Source organism: Microcebus murinus, chromosome 9, assembly GCF_040939455.1.
Source record: "Microcebus murinus isolate Inina chromosome 9, M.murinus_Inina_mat1.0, whole genome shotgun sequence".
In the NCBI taxonomy this organism is placed as follows: domain Eukaryota; kingdom Metazoa; phylum Chordata; class Mammalia; order Primates; family Cheirogaleidae; genus Microcebus; species Microcebus murinus.
The window spans coordinates 13,916,668-13,943,592 of NC_134112.1; the positions used below are offsets into that span (position 1 = coordinate 13,916,668).

At 37.5% G+C, this 26,925-nt stretch overlaps 1 protein-coding gene across 3 annotated transcripts in view; it reads right to left on the reverse strand.

Annotated features, from left to right (window-relative positions):
* SUGCT (succinyl-CoA:glutarate-CoA transferase) overlaps window positions 1-26,925 on the reverse strand; it is a 684,028-nt gene that overhangs the window by 543,961 nt on the left and 113,142 nt on the right. For all 3 annotated transcript variants that reach the window (XM_076006291.1, XM_076006292.1, XM_012752259.3), the window contains exon 9: window positions 16,231-16,326. In XM_076006291.1, coding sequence (XP_075862406.1) covers window positions 16,231-16,326 — 96 coding nt within the window. The remainder of the gene's footprint in view (window positions 1-16,230; window positions 16,327-26,925) is intronic.

Consider the following 26,925-nt stretch of genomic DNA (forward strand, 5'->3'; position numbering starts at 1 on the left):
TGGCCATTATTCTGTCTTCTTCTGAGAAGTTTCTATTCATGTCCTTTGCCCATTTTTTGACACGGTTGTTTGATTTTTTCTTGCTGATTTTCCTGAGTTCTAAATAGATTCTAGTTATCAGCCCTTTATAGGATGTGTAGATTGTGAAAATTTTCTCCCATTCTGTGGGCTGTCTGTTTGCTCTCTTGACAGTTTCTTTGGCTGTGCAGAAGCTTTTTTTTTTTTTTGAGACAGAGTCTCACTTTGTTGCCCAGGCTAGAGTGAGTGCCGTGGCATCAGCCTAGCTCACAGCAACCTCAAACTCCTGGGCTCAAGCAATCCTTCTGCCTCAGCCTCCCGAGTAGCTGGGACTACAGGCATGCGCCACCATGCCCGGCTAATTTTATATATATATGTATTAGTTGGCCAATTAATTTCTTTCTATTTATAGTAGAGACGGGGTCTTGCTCTTGCTCAGGCTGGTTTCGAACTCCTGACCTCGAGCAATCCGCCCGCCTCAGCCTCCCAGAGTGCTAGGATTACAGGCGTGAGCCACCGCGCCCGGCAGCAGAAGCTTTTTAATTTGATCAGGTCCCATTTATTTATTTTTTTGCTGCTGTGATTGCCTTTGGGGTCTTCTAGACACTTTTCATGGAGCTCACCACTCTGAGTTAACTAACATCTAGTAATATGAACTAAACAGGGGTGTGTAGGTTTGTATGGAGGAAAGTTTATGATTGATTACTCTATTGAAAAATTAGAGTCCACAAATTGGCAAGTCGTCTTTCATTTGCTTTCCTGAGATTTAATTTCACCTATATATATTCCTTGTCATCATCTATAAAGTAATAGGTGTCTGAATAATCTCTCAGGTCCCCTTTCTTCTCCACTATTCTGTTGTTCTATAAATGACAGAAAGGTAGCTTTTGACTAAGTATAAAGTCCCTAATGACAATTAGAGCTGTTCAAAAATTAAATCATCTCTCTTGTTAGAACTGAGTTCCTTGGAGCTGAGTTGTACAGAAGTTGGATCAACAACCAGGACAGTCTTTATCAGGAGGCTCCTGTATCAGGTAACAGATTAGATAATTTCTTCCAACCAGAGAGTCTAACGTCATCATGTCCCTTCTGAGATTCTTCATTCAATGCTTGCCATGTGTTATAGCACGAGGCACTTTCATGTGTCATTTAATTTGATACTAATAACAAATCTTTGAGGACTGAGTTGGGATTTGAAATCAGGTCCTTCTCATTCGCCATTCTCCTTTTTGAGATATGCCTGTCAAACACCAAAAAGAATGCACAGGAACAATGATTTTGCTTCAAGTTTACCTTTGTTTTCAGAACCTTCCAACATTCTGCTGACCCACTCAAAAGGATGCATTTCCAATGACTCCAAATTCTTTTCCTTGTTCCTAAATGAAACCAGGTTTCTAACTAATTCGGAGCCCCACAATTTTACAAGTTTAGTCTGGTTTCTTTTTCCCTAAATAGGTAACACCTCTCACAGTACTGGATCCTCCCTGACACTTTCTTGTCCATTTATACCATCCTTCAAAAGCTTATTCAGGTTGATTTATAATTTCACTAGCCAAAAGAGCTTAGTTCTGCACCCTTAGAAATTTCATTGTGTACTGGCTCTTCCAGATTATCTATAAACATGTTTAATAAAGAGGTCCAGCGGAAATCCCCAGAGGGACCTCACTGTTTACACGTCTCCATCAACAGCAGGATCACACATTCCACTTAGTGTTTCCTCTATTAAATAGCTACGTGTGACAAAATATTCATCCTAATTCCATGGTAACACTATTTGGAATAACTTTGTTGTGAAACTTTTTAACTGACTCCTTGAAAGTCTAAACAAATTATGTTGGTTGCTTTTTTCCTGGTGTTTGTTTACTCTTTCAAACAGCTAAGCATTTTACAGAAGACAGGATGCTTTTCTCCATTCATTATACAAAGTGATCAATGATCCTACAACTTTTGGAGTCCCCCAGTATGAATGAGATTCAACAGTCAATAGACAGAAGTTCTTGTTAGAATGCAAGCAAGAGTGGAAGTCACTAATAGTGAAGAGTGAGCACAGTGACTTATTTCACATGTAGGTCCATTTATTTCCTTGAGTTTCTTCAGACTCTCATAATAGATGTCATAAAGTTTCAGCAATTTCCTTATATCCAGCACTCCAATCAGGCAGAACATCCTGTTCCCTTGCCACTATTTGATCTAATACTACATATCTCACTTCTTTGCTTCAAAAGACATGATGACAGTGGAAATTTCTACATTTCAACAAAGACCAAAGCAAAGAATTCAGTGAGTTTCCAGATCTTCTTTCTTCCCCATGAGCACCCTGATCATCAAGCAGCCCCATTGATTCTCCAGTTGACCTTCTGCCTTTCATGTATAAAAAAGCTTTTATTTCTGGATTGCAGTCCTTTTTGTGCTGTTTCTTGAATTCCTTTATAGCCTGGTTGGCTTCTTATTTACACATGACCTGTCACACTTTGAGGCCTTCCCTGTTCTCACTTGAACAATCTTTTGCCTACTTTCCCCCCCTACTTTCACTTCTCTTACTTTATGAAATGGATGCAAAAGTTTTTATATGAGCTCCTAATCTTTGATATGACATATTTCCTTGCCCTTCTATTAATGTGTTTAAAGCATTTCCAGATTTCCTACAAGTTATAGACTTTTTAAAATATTACTTTCAATTTTAACTTAATGCACACATTGATTTGATCATAGTTCCATTCTCTGAGTAATAATGTGATGGGATTTTTTTTTTTTTTTTTTGCTTTCATTCCCCTTCAGAAGGTTGAATGTAATTGAGTTGTGAGCATTATTACAATAGTCGCAGATTATTTCCTGTGCCAATTCCTGTGTAGTCCTAGGCCCAAGTCCAGTATAATTCCATTCCTTCCTTAATTTTATAACTTCTTGCCCAAAACAGATATTTGTATGTGATCTTCTTTCTATCTCTGGGTGTTATTTCCCTCATACTATTATTTGATCTAATTTTCCAGTGTTTTCAATATAATTCCACTATCCTTACACTATCTGGTTGGTCTCTACCAGAGAATCTTAACCTAGGGCCCAAGGATGGGTTCCAGGAAGTTTGAGAAGCTCCTGAAATCACAGGCAAAATCATGCACATACATGGGCACATGTACTTTTCTGAAAAATGATTCCATAAGTTTCCATCAGTTTCTCAAAAGAATTATAGGCAACAAGAAAATTTAAAAGCCACTGATCCACAGTATCACTAAATATATTATTATTACTTACTGAGCATGAATTTCTCATCTACAGAAAATTTATTTGCCCAGCATTATTTTGTACATTTTTAACTGCTTTTATTATATTTATACTGCTTTCATCACTTCCATATACGAAATGTTATGATCTCACCATTTCATCCAACCCTGATATTCCTATAGATTTTGTAACCCAACAGTACCAGTTTCTACCAGCTTCTACCAGTTTTCTCCTTCTACCAAGCTTATTAAAGGAAAAAGAAATAAGGATCCTTAGTTGCTACCAATCATTCTACCAACTTTTTTTTATGCCTCTAAAGTTTATATAGCCAATATGCTAATAAATACTTGGAGCTTCACTTTTCTACAAAACTATCAATTTTTCTGTCCAGATGGATGGATTACTTTGCCACCTCCAACACATCATCCTCAGCCAACGCACCACTGGATCCTCTTTTCCTTTCACTCCTCCCCTGACAGCCCACTACCATGACACTAGCAAGGTCTGTGTCAAATTGAGTCTCATGCTTCCTCTGCACTTATCAACTTTCTCCCAATTTTTAGGTTAAACCCCAAACTGCCACTTAACAGATTCACTACACACAGAGCTCATTTTCTAGCCCCCACATTAATACAACACCTCAATGCACCATTATATTTGCTGAACAAACCTCAGATTCTTTTGCAATCTACACAGTAACACCATTATAAGTTTTGTTCCCCACCCCTCAGCTTCTTTGAACTAGGGCTGAACTTACTGAATTGACTCCTACAATGGAAACAAGAATGAAATGGTAGGGAAAAAAGCATGCTCCATACCCCTTTTAAGGTTTTTTTGAAATACATTTTAAACAACAACCAAAAATATATCTTAAAATTAATTATGTAAAAACAAAAAATCCAATGTAGATTCCAAAAGTCTAGCAAGAAAAATGAGTTTATTTTTAAAATACATAAAACTCATAATTCTTTAGTATTTTATATCCATCCTCTTCCAATTTGAGACACCACACTACTACAGTTGATGTTATATCAGAGTCTCCATCATTCTTCATCCACAGGGTATTATCAAAGGAAGCCACAGGGCTGCTTGTGATGGACATGCAAGGGTTCTTACCAGGATGTTTTCAGGATGAAAGATCTCTTCAGACTTCCTCTCAGTAGCTTTCCAAGCCTCTAGCTAACCAAGTAATGTTCCAGTGACCCTAAGTGTGAACTGTAGTTATTCAAAGCGTAGAGAGGTCCTCTCTGAACGCTCCCCTCCCAAAAAAGGTCATTCCAAAGCAGTAAAGATATAGAGCAGACAATCTGGAAATTATGTTGCAAAAATTTATTGGGATTTGGCAGTCTACATCTCAGAGTTTGTTTCTCTTTAAAAATAAAGTTTAATTTGGTGACTAGGATCATGGGCCAGCCTGTGACAGGGCTATACTAACAACAGCAACAGTGCTAACAATTCTCTTGAGCTTGACCACCATTTATAACACTGAAGGGAATTTTCATTGAGAATTACAATGTGGGTTATGGGAAGAATTTCTCTCCCGGTTGCTGTTCTAGGACCAACATGCTTCCCTACCACTCTCCTATGGTACTGATCTGCTCCCCACTGAGCCACCTCCTCACCATGCCCATATTTTCTAGGCAGAGGGAAGACTCCTCCATAATGTGAAGTTCTCCTCTGGTAGAGAAAAAGTATAGGAATAGGGACTCCTGACACAGATGTTATAAAAGCTGAAAGATAGGGTTAAGAGAAACAGGCCTGGGGTCTCTGGGATGGGTGCAATAATGGAAATAGCAGCACCATATCGTAAACATATGCTATGTGACAGACTCTAGGCCACACACTGTCTTGCTGAATCATCACTACAACCCTTGAGGCAAGTAGTATGATGCCTATTTTATACACGAAGACACTAAGGCTCAGTGAAATGAAGCAATGTGCCCAAGGTCTGTCTGACCCCAAAGCCTGTGCTCTTAAACAATACATCTAAACATACTGCTATCTCTGGCAATTTCATGAGTCTCAGCAGCAACAATTAAAAAGAAAAAAGGAAAAGGAATCCAATAGTAAAGGGGATGGTCATATGAAAGTCTATCACTGCAGAAGTTTAGACTGTGGCTAAGAATAAGAATGAGCATTTTAGGCTTGTTTTCCTTAATTTAGATATTGCTTTAAAAATACAATTGATTTTCAGGAAAATGTTTTAAAATTAATTCTGGAATCACATCCTAATACATGATGTTATAAAAAGGACTTCTAAAGCTTAGAAATAAATACTATGGTCACCTTGATTATGTTGAACAAAAGAAAGTTATATTTAAGCTACAACCGCATTGTTTTCAAATCAATAAGATTATTTTTGACTGAAGTCACTCAAACTAAATGTTTTTCATTCACTTAGTGATATTCTAAATTATATGCCCCTCCCACATCCAAAATAGGAAAAATACACTCCCACAAAACACACACAAGTGCTGTGGGCACACACCTGCTACTTTGTAACTTGTTTGCTACCCTTGTTAACTGAAACAGATGAAAAATCACATCAGACTTAGAAGGAGGAGGGTTTTGCAAGAGGTTGATTTATTTCAAGAGCTAACTTTTCTCAAGCTGGGCATCTGGCAAAAAAAAAAAAAAGGATCTTCTAAAGCATAGTCCTTAGCCTTTTCACTCCTCTTCCCTAATGTGCAGACCTAACCAGTTGTTAACAGGACCTTTCCTAGGGAACTCATACAGCTCTGCAAGTGTATCATCTCCCTCGGGGTATTACTTTACCTATACATGTCCCTATATTCATCTTCATGGCTGAAACTAACTCCCTACAAGATTACACTTGAGATTTTTTTTTTTCTAAGCAGACTCAATCTCCTATATAAAGCCACCTCTGAGACACCTCAAGAACTCAGAAAGGTCGGCACTTCCTCCAACAATCACATCTTACAGCGTGATGCTAATTTCAGGATTACAGCCTTGCTTCCTTTCTGCTCACGATAATTTCTACAGAGATCAAACCTGTTCGTTTATTCTATGTTGCTGTGCTCAGCAGCCCAGGGTGCTGTTCTCTCAGTGAGCCAATCAGAGCATCTGCAGCACATTCTCTGTTAAGGTTATATAATGACAGACTAACCCATGTCCCTAAGGAAGACAGTAGGCAGGAGTGTCAACTCAACAAAATGAAAATCACTCCCAGGAATCTCTCTCCAGGACTTCGAACCATAGAGAAAGGCAGTTTTACCTTAAATAATCAATATGTATATCAGCAGCTCTAAGGATGGGGAGGAAATCATCTAATAATAATATGATCATGTTCAGGGGGATTCTTGCAAGTCCCCATTGAAAAATGGCATCCTATTACCAGGTTACAAGAGTGACATCTAGTGGACTCATCTTAGAATGACAAAAAGGTTTTCAAATGCACATTAGAGCAGGACTTCTCAGCATCTAACAGGAAAACAAATCACCGGGGTATTCTGTTAAAATGCAGATTCTGGTTCAGTAGAATAAAGTAGAATCTATTATTTCTAACAAACTTCCAGGTGATTCCAATGCCACTGCTCCACAGACCACTCAAAGTGGCCAGGACCTTGAGCATTTCGTATCTGCTTTTCCTAAATGTCAGAAACTAGTCTAAGAAGGAAAGCAGTTTACTTCACAGCCATGTTTATACAAGGACACGATCTGTTCAAGTCTCCAACATAGATTCACCTCAGCACTTAATATCTTATGTATTTTCTTTCACTATTATTATATTATTTGCCCAATATTAAATTGTATTGTAATACTAATTTGTACCAGATCAGAACTCAGTTCTTTTTCCCCCAGGTAATCTGCACCTGAACAGGGATCCATCAGGGTACTGTATTAGTGCTAAGCACACCTACTCAGAATTTCAACAAGGTTTGCCCTGGACACCCCTAAGAACAGAACAGGATGTGCAATTAGATCCACATCCAACTGGTTCCAGAATCTAGTCCTGTGTGATTTATTTGAGCCAAAGAAACTTGACCTCCACATAGGGCCACCAGGCCAGGCTCTTTGCGGTGAAGTAACATGTATGTTCCTCCACAAAGGAGCTCTGCCAGGCCTCACACAAACTCCTCCCACCAAGGAGAATTATAATAGAACCTTTTCTTTGGTTCTGGGTCCATAGTTTCTAAGAGCCACAACACTGACTTCCAACACTAAGGGAAATCAGCCTCCCTTCTCCAAAACATATACACAAAGCCCACATTCTAGTTCAATAGAGTCCTTCAGAACAAGTTTGATTGATTTAGGACAAATAATCATTTTTAAGCAATGGAACTCCTATTGCAAACAAACAACAACAAAAGCAAAACTATCCTAGATCAAATGGGGTTAGGAAATTGGGAGATCTGTCTACTTGCTTTCTCCCCAGGATGTTCCCTACCCTGTGCTCCCTGAATACTCTTCTTCATGCTTCAAATATTCCTTCCCACCCCAAATCCTGCCCCAGCCTGTCAACCTCACAGAAATACAGTTTGAAAGCCAGAAACTCTGAGTCACACACAATAGCTAAAACTATCCCAGATTCCTATATTGTTCAAGGACAGTATTGTTCTCATTAAATAAATGGACCTAGATAGAGCTGTTTCACTATAATTTGACTTAATTATGATTCTAATACAATTTTAGCATATGCAATCAAAGGATTTATTCAAAAGATGTACAACCTGATTTCCTGAAGGAAATTTGCTTTTAAGTCATAATTAAGGATCCTTGTGATGAGTAAACAACAGAATTGTTTATACCTCTTCAATTGCTCTTGGCAGTCCTAAAGGGGAAATTATGTAGAGGGAAATGTCACATAATTATTTCTCAAAAGTAGGATGAAGATAGAAAATGAAACTAAACATGCAGCATTGTATCATCTTCCTATACAGGATAGTGGGCTCAAGTCCCCCTGCCTCGATTAGAATCCCAGTTATACCACTTCCTTACAACCTTGCACAAGTTACTTAAACTTCCTACACCTCAGTTTCATCATCTGAAAGCAGAGCTAATGGCAATATCTATTTTAAGGGTTGTTGTGAGGATTGAATTAATATATGTAAAGTATATAGTAACTAGCATGTAGTAATCATTCATAAATGTTACCTCTGATGATTATTATATCAATATAATATCACTAAAAGTAATCACTTATTAACATTCCTATTTAACTGAATATTCAAATATGCATTTGATTCTCTTAGATAATTTTAGCCAAATTTGATAGGCATAGAAAACATACAGTTGCATCAATTCTGCATATGTATTTAAGATGCAAGAACTAACAGCTTAAAGGAATTCCAGATTCATTGCTTAAGATACATTGCCTTTCCTTGTGTCTCCTTTTATTCATCTCTTAGTGAAAAGCATTTAAAAGACTATATTTGTCAATGGGAGGCAATTCTGATTTTTAATAATCAAAATAGTTTTTTAACAGTCATAAGTACATTTATTCTTTGCACAATAGCTCCCCTTGGACATCATGTTACGTAATTTATCTTAACTTTAGAAATTGTGTTTTAAATCAAAAACTGTCTAACCTTTTCTAAGGAGTAGCCTAGAGGGTGGCAGCTATTATGGCAGTGGCTGGCACATCTGCCCTAATTTTATCTGCCTCTTGGACTGCCCAATGACCTATATTCTTAAGATTGTGGCAGAGTCCTGGCCAACTGGTTCCAAAGTAACCAGGATCTTCAAACAAAATATTTTGTTTTGTTTTAACAAGAATCTCAAATTCATAAGGATCAAGGCATACACAAGTTTTGAGGGAATTATTCAAAAGCTACCTGGCCAAGATCTTCAGAACTACAGGGGTCAGGGGAAACTCAGATAATCCATGCCTTAATTTACCAGAAAATCAACTTTTAAATATTCCAACCTGTCAGGGTTAATTTATCCAAAAGTATGCAGAAACCTCTGAAACATAATCTAATGTATTTGCTACCACCTGCTCTTTTGTTTCCAATAAATCTCCAAGTGTTTTTTAAATGGGTAAACATTATCAACATTCTTTACAATTTTAAGGTTATAAGAACAAGTATTTAAAATATTCTATATTTCTCTCACTTTTTAAAACTGAGGAAGAAATCTCCACAATTTTTTGTTCTCAAAAGGATGGGTATATATATTTTATAGAGATAGGTTCCCATCTTGTGGGCTTCTTGGAGATTACTTCTAAAAATCATTTTTGTCATGTTTCATTTTGTTAAGTATGCATTTATACCAAATCTCAAGTAACTAGACAATTCAATAAACTAGAAGCCCTATTCCCTTGAACAATCGAATGATGTCACTATACATGATTCTCTTCCAACTGCATTTCTTTCAATAATGCTACATTTGGGCAATAACTCAACGCTACAGTTTCTGAAAAAGATCTGAGAAGAGTTTTTTAAAACAAAAACAAATGCCACAGCATGTTGTTCTCCTTTTCCTATTAAAGAAACTAAAATGAAATTAAAATAAAAATCCCATTAAGTTAAAGAAATTAAGCTATGTATCTTTATTTACTCTGCCCCTAAGCATCCATGAATAGTTTTCATAGACTATTTCATACTTTCATAGAAACTATTATTTATAAAGTCATAACTGTTAGTTTGACTACAACAATAATAATAATAGCCACCTTTTATTGAGCACTTACTAGAGTCAAATACTGCATAAAACACTTAGCACACACTATGTCACTTAATGCTTCCAGGTCTGTCTGACTCTCCTGGCTATGCTTGCTGTATTCCTCTGGCACCCTTGAAATCACAGGCCCAGTTCTTCCTCATTTGGAAGCTTTCAAAACCGTAAGTGCCTACTCCATAGGGGGCTCAAGAAATTGTTGTTTAATTGATTTGTCAAGAGTCATTTGAAAGCAATGAATTGAAACCATGGTAGAAGGAAACCTACATTTGCCCTATAGCTCAGAATTCAAATATACTTTTGTAGCAAGGCCACTTATTAGGTTTGGTGCTCTCTAGAATCATAATAAATAGGTCATTTGTCAAAAGTTGATGGACCCAGATTAGAAGAATCCTACTATCTGCCAGAGAAACAAAAAGACATGCATCTGCAATATATCGAGCACTGAAAGAACTACTAGTTTGGGATATAGTGGGAAAGGAAACAAGTTTTGAAATTGTAAAACCATGGTCCGATCCAGTCTAGAACATAGAAAAGTTGCTTAATGTCTCTAAGTTTCCCTTTCATCAAAACAAAATGAGAAAGAAAAAGAATTATATATATATATGTATATATATACATAAATATACCTCCCTGTTACATAGTCTGTGTCCACCATGATTATTACTGTTATTATCAATGCATAAATTATTTTAAATATGTGATACAGTCATATGCCTATTTATATTGTACCTTCACACTTTAATGAGTGCCTTACTGTGACTATGGAGAGAGAGAGAGAGAGAGAGAAAGAGAGAGAGAGAGAGAAAGAAAGGAAAGAAAGGAAAGAAAGGAAAGAAAGAAAGAAAGAAAGAAAGAAAGAAAGAAAGAAAGAAAGAAAGAAAGAAGAAAGAGAGAGAGAGAGAAAGAAAGAAAGAAAGAAAGAAAGAAAGAAAGAAAGAAAGAAAGAAAGAAAGAAAGAAAGAAAGAAAGAAAAAGAAAGAAAGAGAAGAAAGAAAGAAAGACAAAGAGACAGAAATATATTGCTTAGATTTTTGGCATTTTTAAAAGTCCTTAGCATAGGTTAAAAAAAGAAAAAGATTCCCAGTGTTACCTAATCTACCATGATTTAACAGCACTTTGACATTTTCTAAGGAATGATAGCAAAGGGCTGCATCTCTTCAAACTTGGAATTTACTGCCTGTCTAAGTCTCTAGTTGTGCCAAATTAAATATACGGTATAATGTCCCTACCAGAAATAAAATAGCATAGCTTCCTGCTCTACTCCTTGGTTGAATAAGTCCAAACTGAAACAAGGAAGATGTTATTTTATTTAATCATTTAAGTAACTGTTTTCTTGAACCTCTTGAATTAGAAGCTACTTCAGAAGAAAAGTTTAGAAGAAATCACCATGTGAATTATCAGGCCATTTAAAGGAAAAATTCCCTTTGAAAGGCTTAAGAAAGAGCATAAAAGGAGTATTTTCATTAATGAATCACTCTAAGTCAACTTCCCTTAGCTCTTGACTGCCACCCAAACTCCTGGGGTCTCAGAATGTTGTAAAAGCTCTTTGTCTGTGAGACACAAATGGCATCATAGGATGGATGGCACAGTGCTTCCCTCCAGAAAACACCACTCAGAAATCTGTAGATGAATCTTGTAATGTAAAAGCATGAAGAAATGGGATGGTAGATGGAAAAGACATGCCCTGGGGGTCTAAGGAAGGTTGGTGGATTTCCTAAGGTGAAGAATAGTATCATGTGCTTATCCACTGATGGATAATCCAAGCGACAGAGGAGATGAAGTGCAGAAGCAATGCCCTCAGCTAGGCAAAATACAGAAAGGGACAATCCATCCCTTGTGATAGGAGGGAAATACAGTGACCTATATGTGGGTACACATGTAAGACTTTGCGAGGTATGGTAGAAAAAAGATGGTGCAATAATTTTTAGTGAAATAAGAGGCAAAGGAGAAGGAGAGATGGAGTGGATCTGAGGGAGAAAAGAAGTAGTAGTCATCTCAGAGAGGGAGAAAATAAGTTACACAGGCGAATGTGGCAGGATTGCTGGGTAAGGCTGAGGAACCACTTGATAGAGATGGCCACAGATTGAGAGGGAGACAGTCAGCATGGTCACATGTTTTCTCCTAATCACATCCATTGCTTGAGTGCAGGCACGAATAGATGACCATTAAGTCGAATCAGCATTGGGGTTTTGCCAGTGGAGTACAAAGACAAAGGTGTAGTCATTGATGATAATAAAGTCTAGACCTGGAACCTTAGTGTTTCTAGTGTAGCACTGACATCATCTTGAATCAGAATCTGCATCTTAACAAGATCTCCAAATGATTCACATTAACACTGCAAAGTTTGAGAAATACCTGAGTGGAAGCCAAGTGAGAACAAGAAAAGACCATTGAGAGAGGGGAGTTTAAAGAAATGAGATGTCAGGCTGTTGCATGGGTCCTCTTATGAGGATTTCACAGCCATCAAGACTGATGACAGGAGAAATCGCTGGGTCAAAGGAAAAGACGAACAGAGCTCCTGGGAAAATTATCCAGGTGATAACCAATGACCTGGAAGACTTGGAGTCCTAATGGTAACTGAGGCAAATGGGTGTAAGGAGTGATCGGTGGGTCCTGGTCTTTTAAAGGAAAGAGATAGTTGTGGTTGCAGTCTCATTCTTTGGATTGGTCTCTTGGGCAGTTTATCCTGATCATGAATGCAACCCTGCAGCTGAAGGGGCTGTGGATTTACCAGGAGCACAGTAAACTGTGAGCTCCCTCAAGTCCTGCTGCAGGTGGAGTAGACAGGGAGAGAGATGTTCTCACTGAGAACATAGAGAGAGCTTGGTGAGCTTCTATTAGATCCACACATCAGCATGCCCTATGGGAAGGGGTTCTGTTTGTATAAAAAGTAGGTCTTAAGTATGTAGGACAGTGGTAACTACCCAAAGATCTATGGGCACAAAGATCTGTGCCTATACTAGCGAGCATAATAACTCTGTATCAGACTAGAGGAATTCTTTGCTCTAGAAAAGAAGAAGAAAGACAAAGTATCTTAGAAGCCAGAAAGAAGAAGAGAAAGGAGAGGAACAGAAGATGGGGAGATTCTTATGCTATTCAGGACAACAAAGCTCCCTGGTAGCAGCCAAAGCACATGATTAGAAAGATGAGGCCTCCTGTCCTTCATCTGTAAAAAATTGCATCTATAAAAAGACTCCTCCATTTTTCTTCAAAATATTCAGTATAGCCTCCTGTCCTCATGAGTGTATTTGTGAATGGATCATCAGCAATGATATTGGAGAGAGGCAAAGGTCAGCATAGGTCACAGTCAGAGGAGGACATACAAATGTAAACTCCTAGGAAGTTGAAGAAATTTGGGAGAGAGTTTTGGATATACACAGACTATGAAATTAAGGGGATTACCATGTTAGTTATGAATCTAAAGGGCAATGGTCCCACTAATAACTATATAACATAATAAAATAAATTCTTTTTGAAGACCAGTTATCTGCTTTCTCTGCACATTCCTCTTCCATATCTAAAACCTCCTGTCTTTATAAGCACAATTATTTAAAGGACTGGGAAACATCCCGATGCTTTAACAATATTAACATAAACATCATGTATTATTAATCCCTAGGGCAGGGTCCAATGAGAATGGGAATCAAAGAAGCATTGAAATCTAAAATTTCTTTTTAAAAATCTGAATTCTCAGTAAACCATCCACCAATATGTTCAATAAGTAACAAAATGATTATCTCAGTTCTGCCTACTTTAACTTATTCTTAAAAAGTTGGCAGCCAAAGTATAAGGAGGAAAAGAGCATGAGTGGATAATGAATCTAAGAAGTTAAGAACTGCATGTCTATGTAATAGAATTCAACTTGTACCCCCTAAATCTAGTAACATAAAAAAAGAATTGCATGTTTACAAAATAACAAATAAAGGATCACTACTTTTCATAAATTTACATTCCCTGCACTCAAGGTCTATGAGCTTTCAAACAGGGTTCAACAAGAATTGAGGATAGTGAGCTCTGGGCACCTAACTAACTCCTGACTATCAGAGTCTTCCATTATAGACATTCAGCTCAAAACTCAGACAACTCAAATTAGATGCAAAGCTGTAATTATAATAGAAAACTGAATTATAATTATCCTGGCATTCACCCATAAAAATATTCCCCAAATCTATTTTAAAAATTGAAAACAGACCAGGGTCTCTAAGCATATCTAGGACCCATCTTGGTATGCTAGTTTCATTCAAGCCAAATTTGCATTTATTCCTTAATCACAGTGCTGAACCAGTTCTTTACCAAGAGGAAACAAACTAATTTTGGGCTCCTAAGGAAAGGCCCTAGTAGATCTCTTATTTCTGATAGATAATAAAGCTGCAATCAGCTAAGATCAAATAAGCACGGTATCCATTTTTTGTGACTGGCATAATTTAGCTAGGAAAAGTACATTTCTAACTTTGAAGAGTAGACAAACACACATCACTCACACACACACACACACACACACACACACGAGTCTGTCATATCTTTTACCTTCCAAAATAAAGGCCGAGATTCTGAATTTCTTTTCACCTCACAAGGAAATAATTGAGAGCAGGATATCAAAACTCTAGCTGCAGATGCCCATGAGGGATAGCTATGGTCCATCAAAAGTTTTTTAAAATGACATTCTATTTTTAAAATAAGCAAAAAATAAACTATAAACTTTATGCTTGAATATAATGAACACCTGCCTATGTGATGTGATTTGAAATTACACTATAAAGGCTTTCAACTCAGAAGTGCTTTCTCTGTATACATCAAAGACTGAAGCCCAGACTTCCATTATTTGAGATGAATTCACATAGATTCCAACATTATCCTCTCTTAAAATACCTTCGAAAGGGACTTCCATTATTAATGATGACCCCTGAGCTGGGAGCCAGTTTGATGGAGAGGGTGTGGGGGTGGAGTTAAAGAAGGGAATTGAAGTCACAGCACTTTCTTGTCAAAGGTAGCAGGATCTGAAAGAATATTCAACAAGGAGGTAGGAGACCAGAGTCAGAGTCCATCTACCCAATCTAAGTATCAGATTGCATATCTGAAAAATAAAAAGCCTGAATCTGATGATCTCTAATCAGTTCTAAAATGCAACGACTTTTGTGAAGTGAGGAAGGGCTGGCTAGAAGTTTAGGGTCAACCACAAAGGGCTAGGAAGTAGGAAAGCAAAATGTCACAAAAGGTGGGCATAAAACCCCTGGTAAAGAAAAGAGAGGAAGCACTAAAGAAAGTATCACCATAATTGTAATTATGCCAAAAGATTAACCCAATGTGTTGGAAAGCACTTCCACAGTAAGATAATAGTGATGCTTCAAGTGTAAAGGGATCATAAATAGAAACAGAGAGAGAGAAGAATCCTTGGTTCACACTGGGTCACTGCTTTCCTCAAATTTGAATTTTAAAAAATGGAAAACAAACTAGTTTGGCCCAAGGAAATGCTTAAAACTAAAAGGATGATTAGCAATGTTGATGGATTTCCTGGCAAATAAAAAATGCTGCCTTTTATGTTTTCTGCCATGATTACTAGCATTGAAATGATTATGGTAAAATTCACTTCTACATTCAACAGATATTTATATGATACCTAGTGTGTGCTTCTGTTGATTGAGAAAAGAGACACAATGGTGAAAAAGACATCACTACTCTTAAGCTTACAAAATAAGCTTAAAATACAATATATGACAAATATATTAATAAATACAATGAGATATGATGCAACTGAGCTAAGCAAAGGTTAGGGCTTTAGCAGAAGTAGTTTTGCTTTAATTTTTATTTTGGAAAATAATCACAGTTTCTCACATATTCATTCACACTAGCCAAAGTCAAGAATTTCTAAGGACAAGTTTAGACACTTAATAAAAAACAGGAGCTCCTGAACCATCTGCTTTGTTCCAAAAATGAAGATCTATCACATGCAAATTTCCATTTCACTCCAATCCTGTTAGAATATTATTGTCAGATGGGGTAGGTAACATTTGTTTTAAACTGACATGGTTAACAAATTATGCTTGATAAAATGGTATAGTCAGTGCCTCTTTAGGGTGAAAAAAAAAGCAAACCATCATGTGAGCCCAAAAGTCACTCACTTTCAGCAAGTTCCTTTGATCTGTTTGAGTGTCCTGTTACTAATTGTCTTCTGATGAAGAAATATGCATGACAAAATTTAAAGAGAACAACAGAACTGTTATAGCCAGACATAGATACATTACAGAATATGCTGGAGGGCTTTTTAAAAAAGAAGAAATCATTTTCCAAATTCATATCAAACAAAACTACAGACTATAGTAGCCTAATCTTAGCTTGTTGTATTCTTACCTGATAAGGAACAATACTGCCATGAGCTGTGCCCCAACGTTTCGCCTCCTTTTGGCCAGTAAGATAATTAGCAGCTACCTGGGTCAAACATGCTACCTACCAGGAAAAAAAGAAAGAAAGAAAGAAAACTGAATAGCTAGTTTGTCTACACTTATAAACAGAATATAATAATATGAAATTTCACTTCATGTCATTACAGAAGAAAAAAAACTGTCCACATTAGAAAATACACGGACATCTGTACCTTCATCATACAAATGAACAGCAGTGTTACATTGTTCCATGAGACTAAGTAATAGTCAATTGAGAAATATAAATACATAAACATTTAGCTCCTCAAAAGATCATGTGAAGAAAGAGGTTGACCAAAATGGAAATTTGGTCCAGCCTTTAGCATCAAAGCCATAGCACATACATCAGCAACTAGTACATTTCTTTTCCCTCTGCACCTATCTCGTTTTACTTTTCATCAAGATGACAAAAAAAGAACCTGTGTTACCACTGAGTAGGTGAACCAAAGGCATGAGCCACATTCCTCTAAATTTCTCGTGACATGAAAAAGTGCTAATATTAAACCTCTATTTTATTTAGGCAGGTTTTCTGTTACTGCTGCCCAAAGCATTCTGACACAGTGGATCAAGATTATTTGACTTTCTTTTATTCATTAGTGAATCATCCTAATTTAAACAAAAATTACTATACCTCTCCCAACTTGTTCCTAGCCCCTTACCCTCTTTATTATACTTCAATTCAGTTTTTGAGAACAATTAATCTATTAGAGGGGTCATCCAAAACCTTAGGGTCAACTTCTGACTCTTGCAGCATTTTATGGACAGATTTTGAAAAACCTACAATAGTTCAACTTCATCTGCGTATAATATGAGGATAATGACTTAATTCCTAGTGATCTTCCACAAGGATCTTATGTTCCAATGAATACTTACGCCTCCAGGGCCCAGAACTGCAGAAAGGAGGTAACTAAATGAATTTCCATAGTTTCTAGGAAGAAAAAAATCTTCTAGCCTTACGACATAGTCCTGATATACCAGGGGCTTGCTTTTCCCTTTCTAGGTCATCAGATGCGATTGGGAGCCTACCAAGCCAGCAATTCAAACATATCCCAAATTGAGATTTGCTCCTGGAACTCAAGGGGTGATTTTCCAGGGCTTGGTACCACAACATTTTATTGCCCCCTCCCTGGCAGCCATGCCTCCTACAAGAGATAGCGACAGGACCCAGCCTGGATGAATCTCCTTGCTGTAGCAGTCATTCTCCTTTACTTTATTCTTGGGATTTACACTCACTTTTATGTTCATTTACTGCTCTGTAGAAATTGGAACTGCCTTGTGGCAGCTGGTTTGGCTGTACTGCCCAGGTGGCAAAACTAATAAACTTTGAGTCATCCACTTCTGGACTTCCATCTGGTCTTGAGCATTTGAACCATGGAGCACTCCAGGGCTGCCTGGGGCTGCCTGGTGCTAATCGGCATTTCACAGATCACTTCTGTGTCTTTCAAAATGCAAAATCAAATCAACATTTTGTAGTCAAAATGCCCTGGATGGGAAGTCCAGGCATGGATGGTTAAAACCTGGATGGTTTCTAATTTCTGTCAACCTATAAGTACTTGCATGACTGTGGATATAAAATTTAACTTCTTTGACCTTCAGATACATTCTCTATATAGTCTTGGGCATTTGGGCTAAACTAAAAGTTTTCTAACTTGTTTTAAAAAATCAGAACTCTCGTATTCAACCAAATAATACTTGAAATCCTAATATATAAGCAGATAATATCCCAAGTGTTCAGAGGAAGCAAAGGCAGTCCTGCAATATCACCCCAGACAGCATGAACACACAGCAAAATTTGCAAAGTAGTAAATAATCTTAAATTTGTTTCCAAGGCAAATTGGGTCTACACTTCCAATTCTATTATTTCTCTAAACAGTCTGGTGAATAAAAAGACACAAAGGATGCAATAGTGATTCTATTATTTCTCTAAACAGTCTGGTGAATAAAAAGGCACAAAGGATGCAGTAGTGGTCACTTCCCCATGACAGTCCTCCTGAATTCTGGGAAATTTTCTCAAGTCTGAAGTCTTTCCTATAAGACAGGTGCTTCTTTGATCTAGCTATTTTGTGGTTCTTTTTATTTTTTTTTTCTTTCAAATAAATTCTGGTGACAGTCACTCTCCAAAGGGTTCTGGTGCTACTGAAGGCCAAAAATTCAAATTAATGAAGGTTATTCTTTGCAAGCAATTAATCCTAAGAGGCTTTGGTATTGTTCCTTCTCTTATTTCAAAGTCAATTGGATAGTCAATAGACCACCATCAGCAAAAGCTGCGTGAGGCGGGCTGATCACAGGTTAACCTGGAAATTGTAAATCAACCTGAAATAGTTGCTAGGGAGAGGCAAGGACTGGATTCTAGGCTGGATATCAGTCTGGCTGCCTCATTTCTTACCCACTATCTTATTCTTTCTCTTCAATTTTTGACTTCTGTGTTTCTGACCCTGCCTCACTTAGAGCGAGTTTGAATGAGGGTCAGAACTCATCTCTCAAACTGTTTCCAAATGGAATACCATATGCATTTCCCCCATACAGTGGTAATTCATGAAAACAAAAAACATTTCAGAATTAGCAGGCTACCACTGGGCAAAAGGGTTAAATAAAATTTGAAGCCAGTTGCCATCAAAAAAGTATAATTTGTCAGTAACTACTCAAAGGCAAAGATGGGGGGGGAAGAATTCTATTTTAAAAAAGAAAGCAACAGGGCTAAACTTAGCAACTTGATGTTTAAAGAGGGCATTACAATTCTGAAAGTAATCTACTATTTACAAGGATGTATTTTAAGGCAGGAGAAGAGGGAGAAATTCAACAGCTATGGCATGATTATGTATGAAAAATCAGAGGTTTCCTGGGCAATTAATGACAAATTTTCCACAAATTAAAAGAATGCAGGATGTGACTTTTAGGTTAATAACTACATACTGTATATCCATTCTAAATATTGCATTAGATCATTACTTTCATCCTCTAAACGTAGGCTCATTATTTCATCAAGTGGACGCTATATAATTTACTCAGAATGTTGCCTTTATATGGTTTCATCTAAACAAAAAAGCCAACTTTGGTTTAATAATAATCATTCTGACAGCAAAACTATTATTTTAGATAACATAGTGGGCCCTGATATTCTTTGTATCTAACCAGAAAACCAATGGGGTGGTGGTCAAAATGGATCTTAAAGGGCACAGCCCCAGAAGGATTGAGGAAGAATATGCCTAATTATTTCCCAAAGCAGCCCAGCCCCATGGAGTCTGTCACCACATGTTCTACTTCTACCAAATGAGGATCAAGATGCAATAATAGAATCTTTCATCTACAAAAGGACAAGTAGGTATGACAAGAAAAACAGGCAAAACAAGACTAGAACCATGGTCCATTGTACAAAAACAGTTAAATTTTTTCTTGCATGTATTCTGGCCTCCAACTAAGTCGGATTAAACACCAACCATGCAACCATGCGCCTGCTCATACCTCCACTCATTCTTCAAAGTCCATTTGAACATCACCTTTTCCATTAATCCCTCCACCCCAATACCCAAGCAAGAAAATATTTTCCTTAACTGCTGAATGAATACATTTACCTGACTTAAGTTACCTGACTTCTGCTGTACTTTCACAGTTTTCCTTGTACTACAATTAGAATTTTAAGATGTCAAAGCTAGAAGAATCTAGGTCAGTACTTCCTAAACCATGTATCACACTCAACTAGGGAATTCTTGGACCCCACCCCATACCTACTGCATCCAATTTTCCAAGGATGGAAACCTGGGGGAAAAAATACTTTAACCAGTATAGCTTTACTTGGACACCAGATTTTAGAACCAAAACCTTAAGAGCCTTAAGAGAGTCTAGTAAAACCCCTTAATATACAAATGGATAAAGGAACAGAGAAGGTAAATAACTTATCTGAGGTCACACAGCAGTTTAGTAGAACTTTAAACTACTCCAATTACAGTGTCTTCCCCTATTCTTAAATATTATTTGTATCTTCTTCTATCCCTCCTCTTAAATTAGAAGATATTCAGGGTAAGAACTATGTATTATAAACCCTTTGTATGTTCTCATAGCACCTAACACAGAGCCCGAATACTAATTTTTTTTATCAAATGAAATGGTAAATACTCCTTATTTATTTATTCAACAAATACTGATGGCTGCTATGTGTAAGTCATTACACTAGGTACTGGGTATACATACCTAAATGAAAAAGAATAGTGCTGCCCCTTTTGGACTTAAGTAATAGTGGAGTAGAAGATTACTAAACATACAATTATTGGAACTTGCCATGGCAAGAGGAAATAGAGGAGAACTTTCTAAAACAAAGAGAGTAACATGTAAAAGCTCTAAGGCAGGAAAGAGGTTGACATACAGAAAGAAAAAAACCTGAAAGCAGACCGCCAAATATAATATAACTGAAGCATGGTAAGAAAGAGACATGAAATGAAATAGGAGAGGTTGACAGAGGCCAGATCATGCCAGACTGTGTAGGTCACGATAAGGAGCCATCCTTTGCACATCTTTCAGAATGATCATTTTAAATCACAGATCATATCATGTCATCCTTCTATTTAAAACTCATAGGGCTTCCCACTGCATTTGCAAGTATATTAAAAGAATGAACTACAGAGAGGCAACAAAGACACAGACTGTTACAGATACAGCCAAGGTCCAGGCATAAGTTGATGATAGCACAATCTAGGTTGGTGGCAGGGAACATGGAGAAATCAGTGGATTTAAGGTATATTTTAAGAATAGGAAGAATATATGAAAGATTGTATGGAAAGAAGATAAAGGTAGAATGGTGAGGGAGAGGGAGGACGAAACATAACACCCATAGTCCTGGCTGAATAACTGGGTAAACTATGATGGAATTAATAGAAATAAGGCAGACAGAGAAAGAAAATGATTGACAGGGAAGAAAATAAGAATCCACCTCTGAATATGTTGAATTTGACATGCCTGTGAGACAATCAGTTGAGATGAGGTTATCAGCTACAGAAAGTATTTAAAGTCCTAACCCAAGAGAAAATAAAGAGATAAAATAAGAAGAAATCAGAAATAATACAAAACAAAGGAAGATAAGTCTCCATGTCAAAGACAGCCTTTCCTCTAATCACAGGTATGATCAAAGGTGTAGATACAAACCACTAGGACCAATTTAAATGCCAAAGAACAGCAGTAATACAAGATGAAGTCAGAAAGGTATTAAAGGGCCATATCACATGGGTCCCTGTAGGCCTGGGTAAGGCTCTGAGATATCATTCTAAGTGTCATGGAAAGCCACCAATTTACATAATTATTATAAGTCACCAGGCTATTACATGGAGTATGAAGGGGCAATAAATGAAACCAAATTATCTCACATGAAGTAGGTATTACAACTTCCATTTTATAAATAAGAAAACTAAAGCCCAGGGTGATTAAGATTCTTGTCTAGGTCACACAGTTAGTGAATGGAAAAACTGTGAATCACACTCAGGTCACTCTACTCTCTAAGCCATCCCTATTCTACTAGCTCTTCTCTGTTCAACCTCTCTGTTTCCAGCTCCTTTCAGCCTGGTAGTGCTTGGTTTCACATTTGTACTCTTGGTTATATCCTTGGCTTCAAATCTTATATTCCCAGAAATGCCCCTCAAATCAATGGAGTGGACTAGAATCCCTCTACAATAACCCAGCTGTCTTCTGCATTTGCTTAGAAAACCCATCATTAACTTAGTTAATTCTCACATTTTTCTGTTCAGCCTCACTCATTTACTAACTATAAAACATCTTTTGGGGAAAAATTGGTTAAATGAGAAATGGAGAGGCTAGCATTGTTAGAGAATATACTTTTCAAGAAGAGAAAATTGCCCTTGTATCAGAAAGAGTTTTTAGTTCCTGGCATCTCTTTTTTTCATCCTAATACCATTACTTTGCATGTCAAATTCCCTATGCAATTTAATTTGCTTCACTTTGTCCCTCAAACCTTAAGGGTGAACTGATTATTTCAGAAATCACCAGGGTCAAGTAGGAAAAACATTCAGAAGTACACCAGGTATTTTGGCCATCTCATGTTGAAAGGAGAGTAAGAATCTGTTTATCCACACCACATTTATCGTTTTGAGTTTATAGCATTTACTAATGATAAAAGCTAACACTTATTAAGCACCTATTGCACACTGTTCTAAGCATTTTACATGAGTTATCTCATTTAATCCTTATGACAACTGTATGAGAGGTACTATGATGATTCCATTTCACAGATGAGAAAACTGAAGCACAACACAGTTTAGTAATCTGACCAAAGTTATACACCTAGTAAGTGGACAAGCCAGGATCTGAACTCAGCTAGTCTATGTTCTAGCATTCTATACTAAATTACATTTAAAATCAGATTTATTAAAATTTCTGAGTGGCCTTGATCCTTGAAAAGCTTAACTGGAACATACTACTTGGTAAAAAAAAAAAAAAATACATATATATAGTGATTATCCTTTTCAATTAGGTAAACCTCTACAGATAAATTGACCTTAATTATCACATAATAAGACTGTAGTATTCATTCAAAGCTTTCTGCTTTGTCTCAAATATGGATTGGATCCTGTATCAATGTAATTAGAAATAAACCTCAACCCATAAAAATTTTACCTGTAAACATTGAAAACCAATGGAGTTGTTATATAATTTTTAAATCTCTACTTTTATTTACTTAGCAAAGAAAACCTATATCATCAAATTTTTCTCCTCATAGCAATTTTTTTAACTTAATGAAAGGAACACACACATTTCCCATTCCTCTGAATTATCACTAACGATAGTCAAGCCATATTGATGTTTACTTTACATATGAACTCAAAAGAAAAACAGATTTGCATTATACTCAGAATAATTTTGCCAATCCTTATGAATCAAAATCAGACATAGGAGGAAACCAGATATCAAATGCCAGAAGGTAAGACCAGACAGCAAGGGAGACAGAATTTCAAAAGCATGTTAAGGATAATATATCAAACACATTTCTTACCGTGAACCACTGACCAAGTCAATCATATGACTCAAAAAGTGGTTATGAACAACTAAAAAAACGTGATGAGTAAGTGGAAATGTGGAAAAGCAACATTTAATGACACAGCGCACTTATTTATTCCTGTGACGGCATGTCTTCACTGTCAAACGACTTCTTCAAAGGCATTTTTACATTTTAGATAACTTAGTTCTTCAAAATATTTCTGTTTGTAGAATAAAATAATATACTGTTCTGCAACACTAGCTTTAAAAATTTTAAGAATAAAATGAAAGTTACTTTTGTTTATTGCTTCCTTCATGCATTTAACAGATATTTAGTAAGCACTTATTACATGCAAAGCAATTTGTTAAGTGTGGTGGGAGATCCCACAATCAATAAAACAGACTTTCATCTCTCAAGAAGGTGGAAAATCATAATGCAGAATAGAAATAATCAGTGCTACAAGAGACTTTTTTAAATAATCAAGTAGGCATAAAAAGTGTTATTTGTGCCAACCTTTTGATAAAGGGAATTTAGTCACCCAAAAACAAGGGAAAGGGCCTTCCAAGCGGGAGAAATATTGCAGGCAAAGTCACACGGATGGAAAGGTATTGTGTCTTTTTGAAGAAAGGAATGAGAATAGAAACTGTGACAAGGCATTAGATCTGATAACCAGGAAATCATAGATGATTATTGAGATGCAGTATTAACTAAGCCACAAGGACAAAATCCAGATTAAAGGGGGCTAAGGAATAAATGAAGAGCTGTAATCCTAGCACTCTGGGAGGCCGAGGCAGGCGGATTACTTGAGGTCAGGAGTTCGAAAGCAGCCTGAGCAAGAGTGAGACCCCGTCTCTACTATAAATAGAAAGAAATTAATTGGCCAACTAATATATATGGAAAAAATTATCCGGGCATGGTGGTGCATGCCTGTAGTCCCAGCTACTTGGGAGGCTGAGGCAGAAGGATTGCTTGAGCCCAGGAGTTTGAGGTTGCTGTGTGCTAGGCTAATGCCACGGCACTCACTCTAGCTTGGGCAACAAAGCAAGACTCTGTCTCAAAAAAAAAAAAAAGAAAGGAATAAATGAAGAGAATGTGGGAGCCTCTAGAGTATTCTAGAGGCTTATGTAAAGGGAGGAGGAGAGAGACTACACAGTAGCTCAAGCTGGTGAGCAGGAAGAATAACAGTTTTATTTTTGAGGATAAAAAAATAAAGTTCATCTAAATATGCAAGGGAAAAAAAACAATTAAATGTGTGGAGTCCTAAGCAAGATGGAAGAAGATGAGAAGGAAAGTACAAGTAGAGGGGTTAGGGTTGAAAATGTCACCTCTCAGTAAAGCCTTCCCTAACTCACTCAGTCGTTTTGGATCTCTGTCCCTAAGGACATAAGCTTCAGGAGACAAAGGACTTGTCTCATTTATCTGCCACTTTCTCCCCAGCAACAAGAACACTACCTGAGACATACTGTAGGCACTCAATAACTATTAGTTAAACTCAAAAATAAACAAATGAATAATACAATTTTCCTCCAATTTGAGAGTAGTCTTTATGAAGAAGAAACTTTCCAAGGGAAAAAGAGGAAAGGTAGGTACAATCCCCACAGAAAAGTACAATAGTAGAAAGCAGCCTCATAGAATGAGACAGTCAGGCTGAAATTGCCCCCTTCTCCCTCTAAACTCTGGCTCTGCCCACAGGAGTCATGCAGAACAAATCTATTCCTTCTTTCACCATTTACCAGATCAATAAACATAGAAGCTGAGTTAGAAAGCAATGTCAGGACCTGAGGCTCCATAATCAGGGTGTGGAAAGCAGCAGAGGAAGCTTAAGGAACAACGAGTGAATCTTGAGGGATCAAGACCTCATTGGGCTAAAAGTGAGGGCTTGATAATGCTACAGACTTGTGGATAGGTAGAGAGATGCAACAGCAAGCCTTCCCTTAAGTCAGAATCAACCTAGGAAGGGTGGGGGTTTGCAACTGAGGGGACCAGTGGAAAATTAGCCACTCCAAAAGCTAAGAAGTTGAATGAAGGCTACCTCCCACTGACCTCTGTAGATTTCCTTCATCATTTCATGGAGCCCATGATGCTGTTTCTTCTGAAGAAAATTTTGGTTCATTTTGGGAAGAGCTTCACACACTGTGTTCAGTTATCCTAGCTTAGGGTACCTTCTCCAAATCTCTATTTGCCACATTCTCCTGTAGTTATGATTACCTCTCCCTTTGTGTCCTGGTGCCCCTTTGTTATTGCTTCTTCAATAATGTGTTATATACTCCAGAAAGGGGGGATAGGAGGCAAAACACTGTGAAGGTGCAGAACATAGTACATGTGAGCATTCCTCACATTGTTCACTTCCTCGCAAGGACATAGGCCAGTCTGCACAGGTCTTTATAACACGTGAGTAGTGTGAAAAGAGAAGAAATGGCAAATCTAAAAGGCATTTAAAGAAAGGAATCACAAGACCTGGGAACCGACTGTAGGGGAAAGAAAACATAGTCACAAAGAACGCTTCAATGTTTCTAGCCTGGACCCTAAAAGGAATGTGAGTTTACTTATAGAAATGGCAATCTTGGTGAAGAAATATGCTATGCTTGAAGGGGTTGTTTGTTTGTTAGGGGTGGAGGGGTGTTGGCTTAAAGGTGTGGGTGTGACGTCCAGGTGGAGATACCCAAGGAGTTTCAGTCCAGCCATTGGACCCTGGATGATGATGAGCGATAACCCTGGTATTTGGTGGCCATCCACATGGAGGCTTGCAGTAGGCAGGATTCTAAGATGGCCACGAAATTCCATCCTCTGGCATTCGCATCCTGTGTGATGGGCCACGGGCTCTACAGCCACAGGAACTGTATTCTGCCAACAATCTGAGTGAATTTGGAAGAGACCTCTGAGTCCCAGGTGAGGGAACCTGAGGCACCAAGGCCACATGTAGCCCTCCAGATCCCCGAGTGCAGCCCCTCAACCAAATCCGGACTTCACAAATTTGTATTCAGTCATAAGACCACACTTAAGGATCTGGAAGGCCACATGAGGCCCCAAGGCCATAGGTTCCCCACCCTCTGTCATTGAGAGAATAACTTTGTGTTGTTTTAAGGTACATTTATGCTACATTTCTGATAATGTGCAGCAATGGAAAACTAATGCATGGATGAGGCCATTGAAGTGGATGACTAGACTGGGTAATTAGAGGGAAAGCAGAAGATAAGGACAAACCACTGAAGTCAACCAAGGCAGGGATGAAAAAGAATAGGCTGTAAGTTAGGAAGAATAACAGGAAGATGTGGTGTCTGGAGGCCAAAAGAGGGGAGTGTTAGAAGGAATGGTGTTGAATATATGTCAAAGAGTCAAGGGAGATCAAAGAGTATGAAGAGTGAGAATCTCCAACTCAGCCAGAAGAAATTAGCCTTTAAAGGCAATATCAGTAGAGGGATTGGAGTGAACATCATAATGCAAAGAGTTAAGAAAAGAATTAGTAGGTAGGTAGTAGAAACCTCAAATACAAATAACACATTAAGTTTGGCACTGAAAGGAGGAGAGAAACAGAACAATAGCTGCAAAGCATAGCCAAATCACCAAAAATGGTGTCAAGTAAAGGTAGTTCATGATGTTACCCTTTCCAGGGCTTCACAGGCTTTAACAGAAAATTAATAAAGA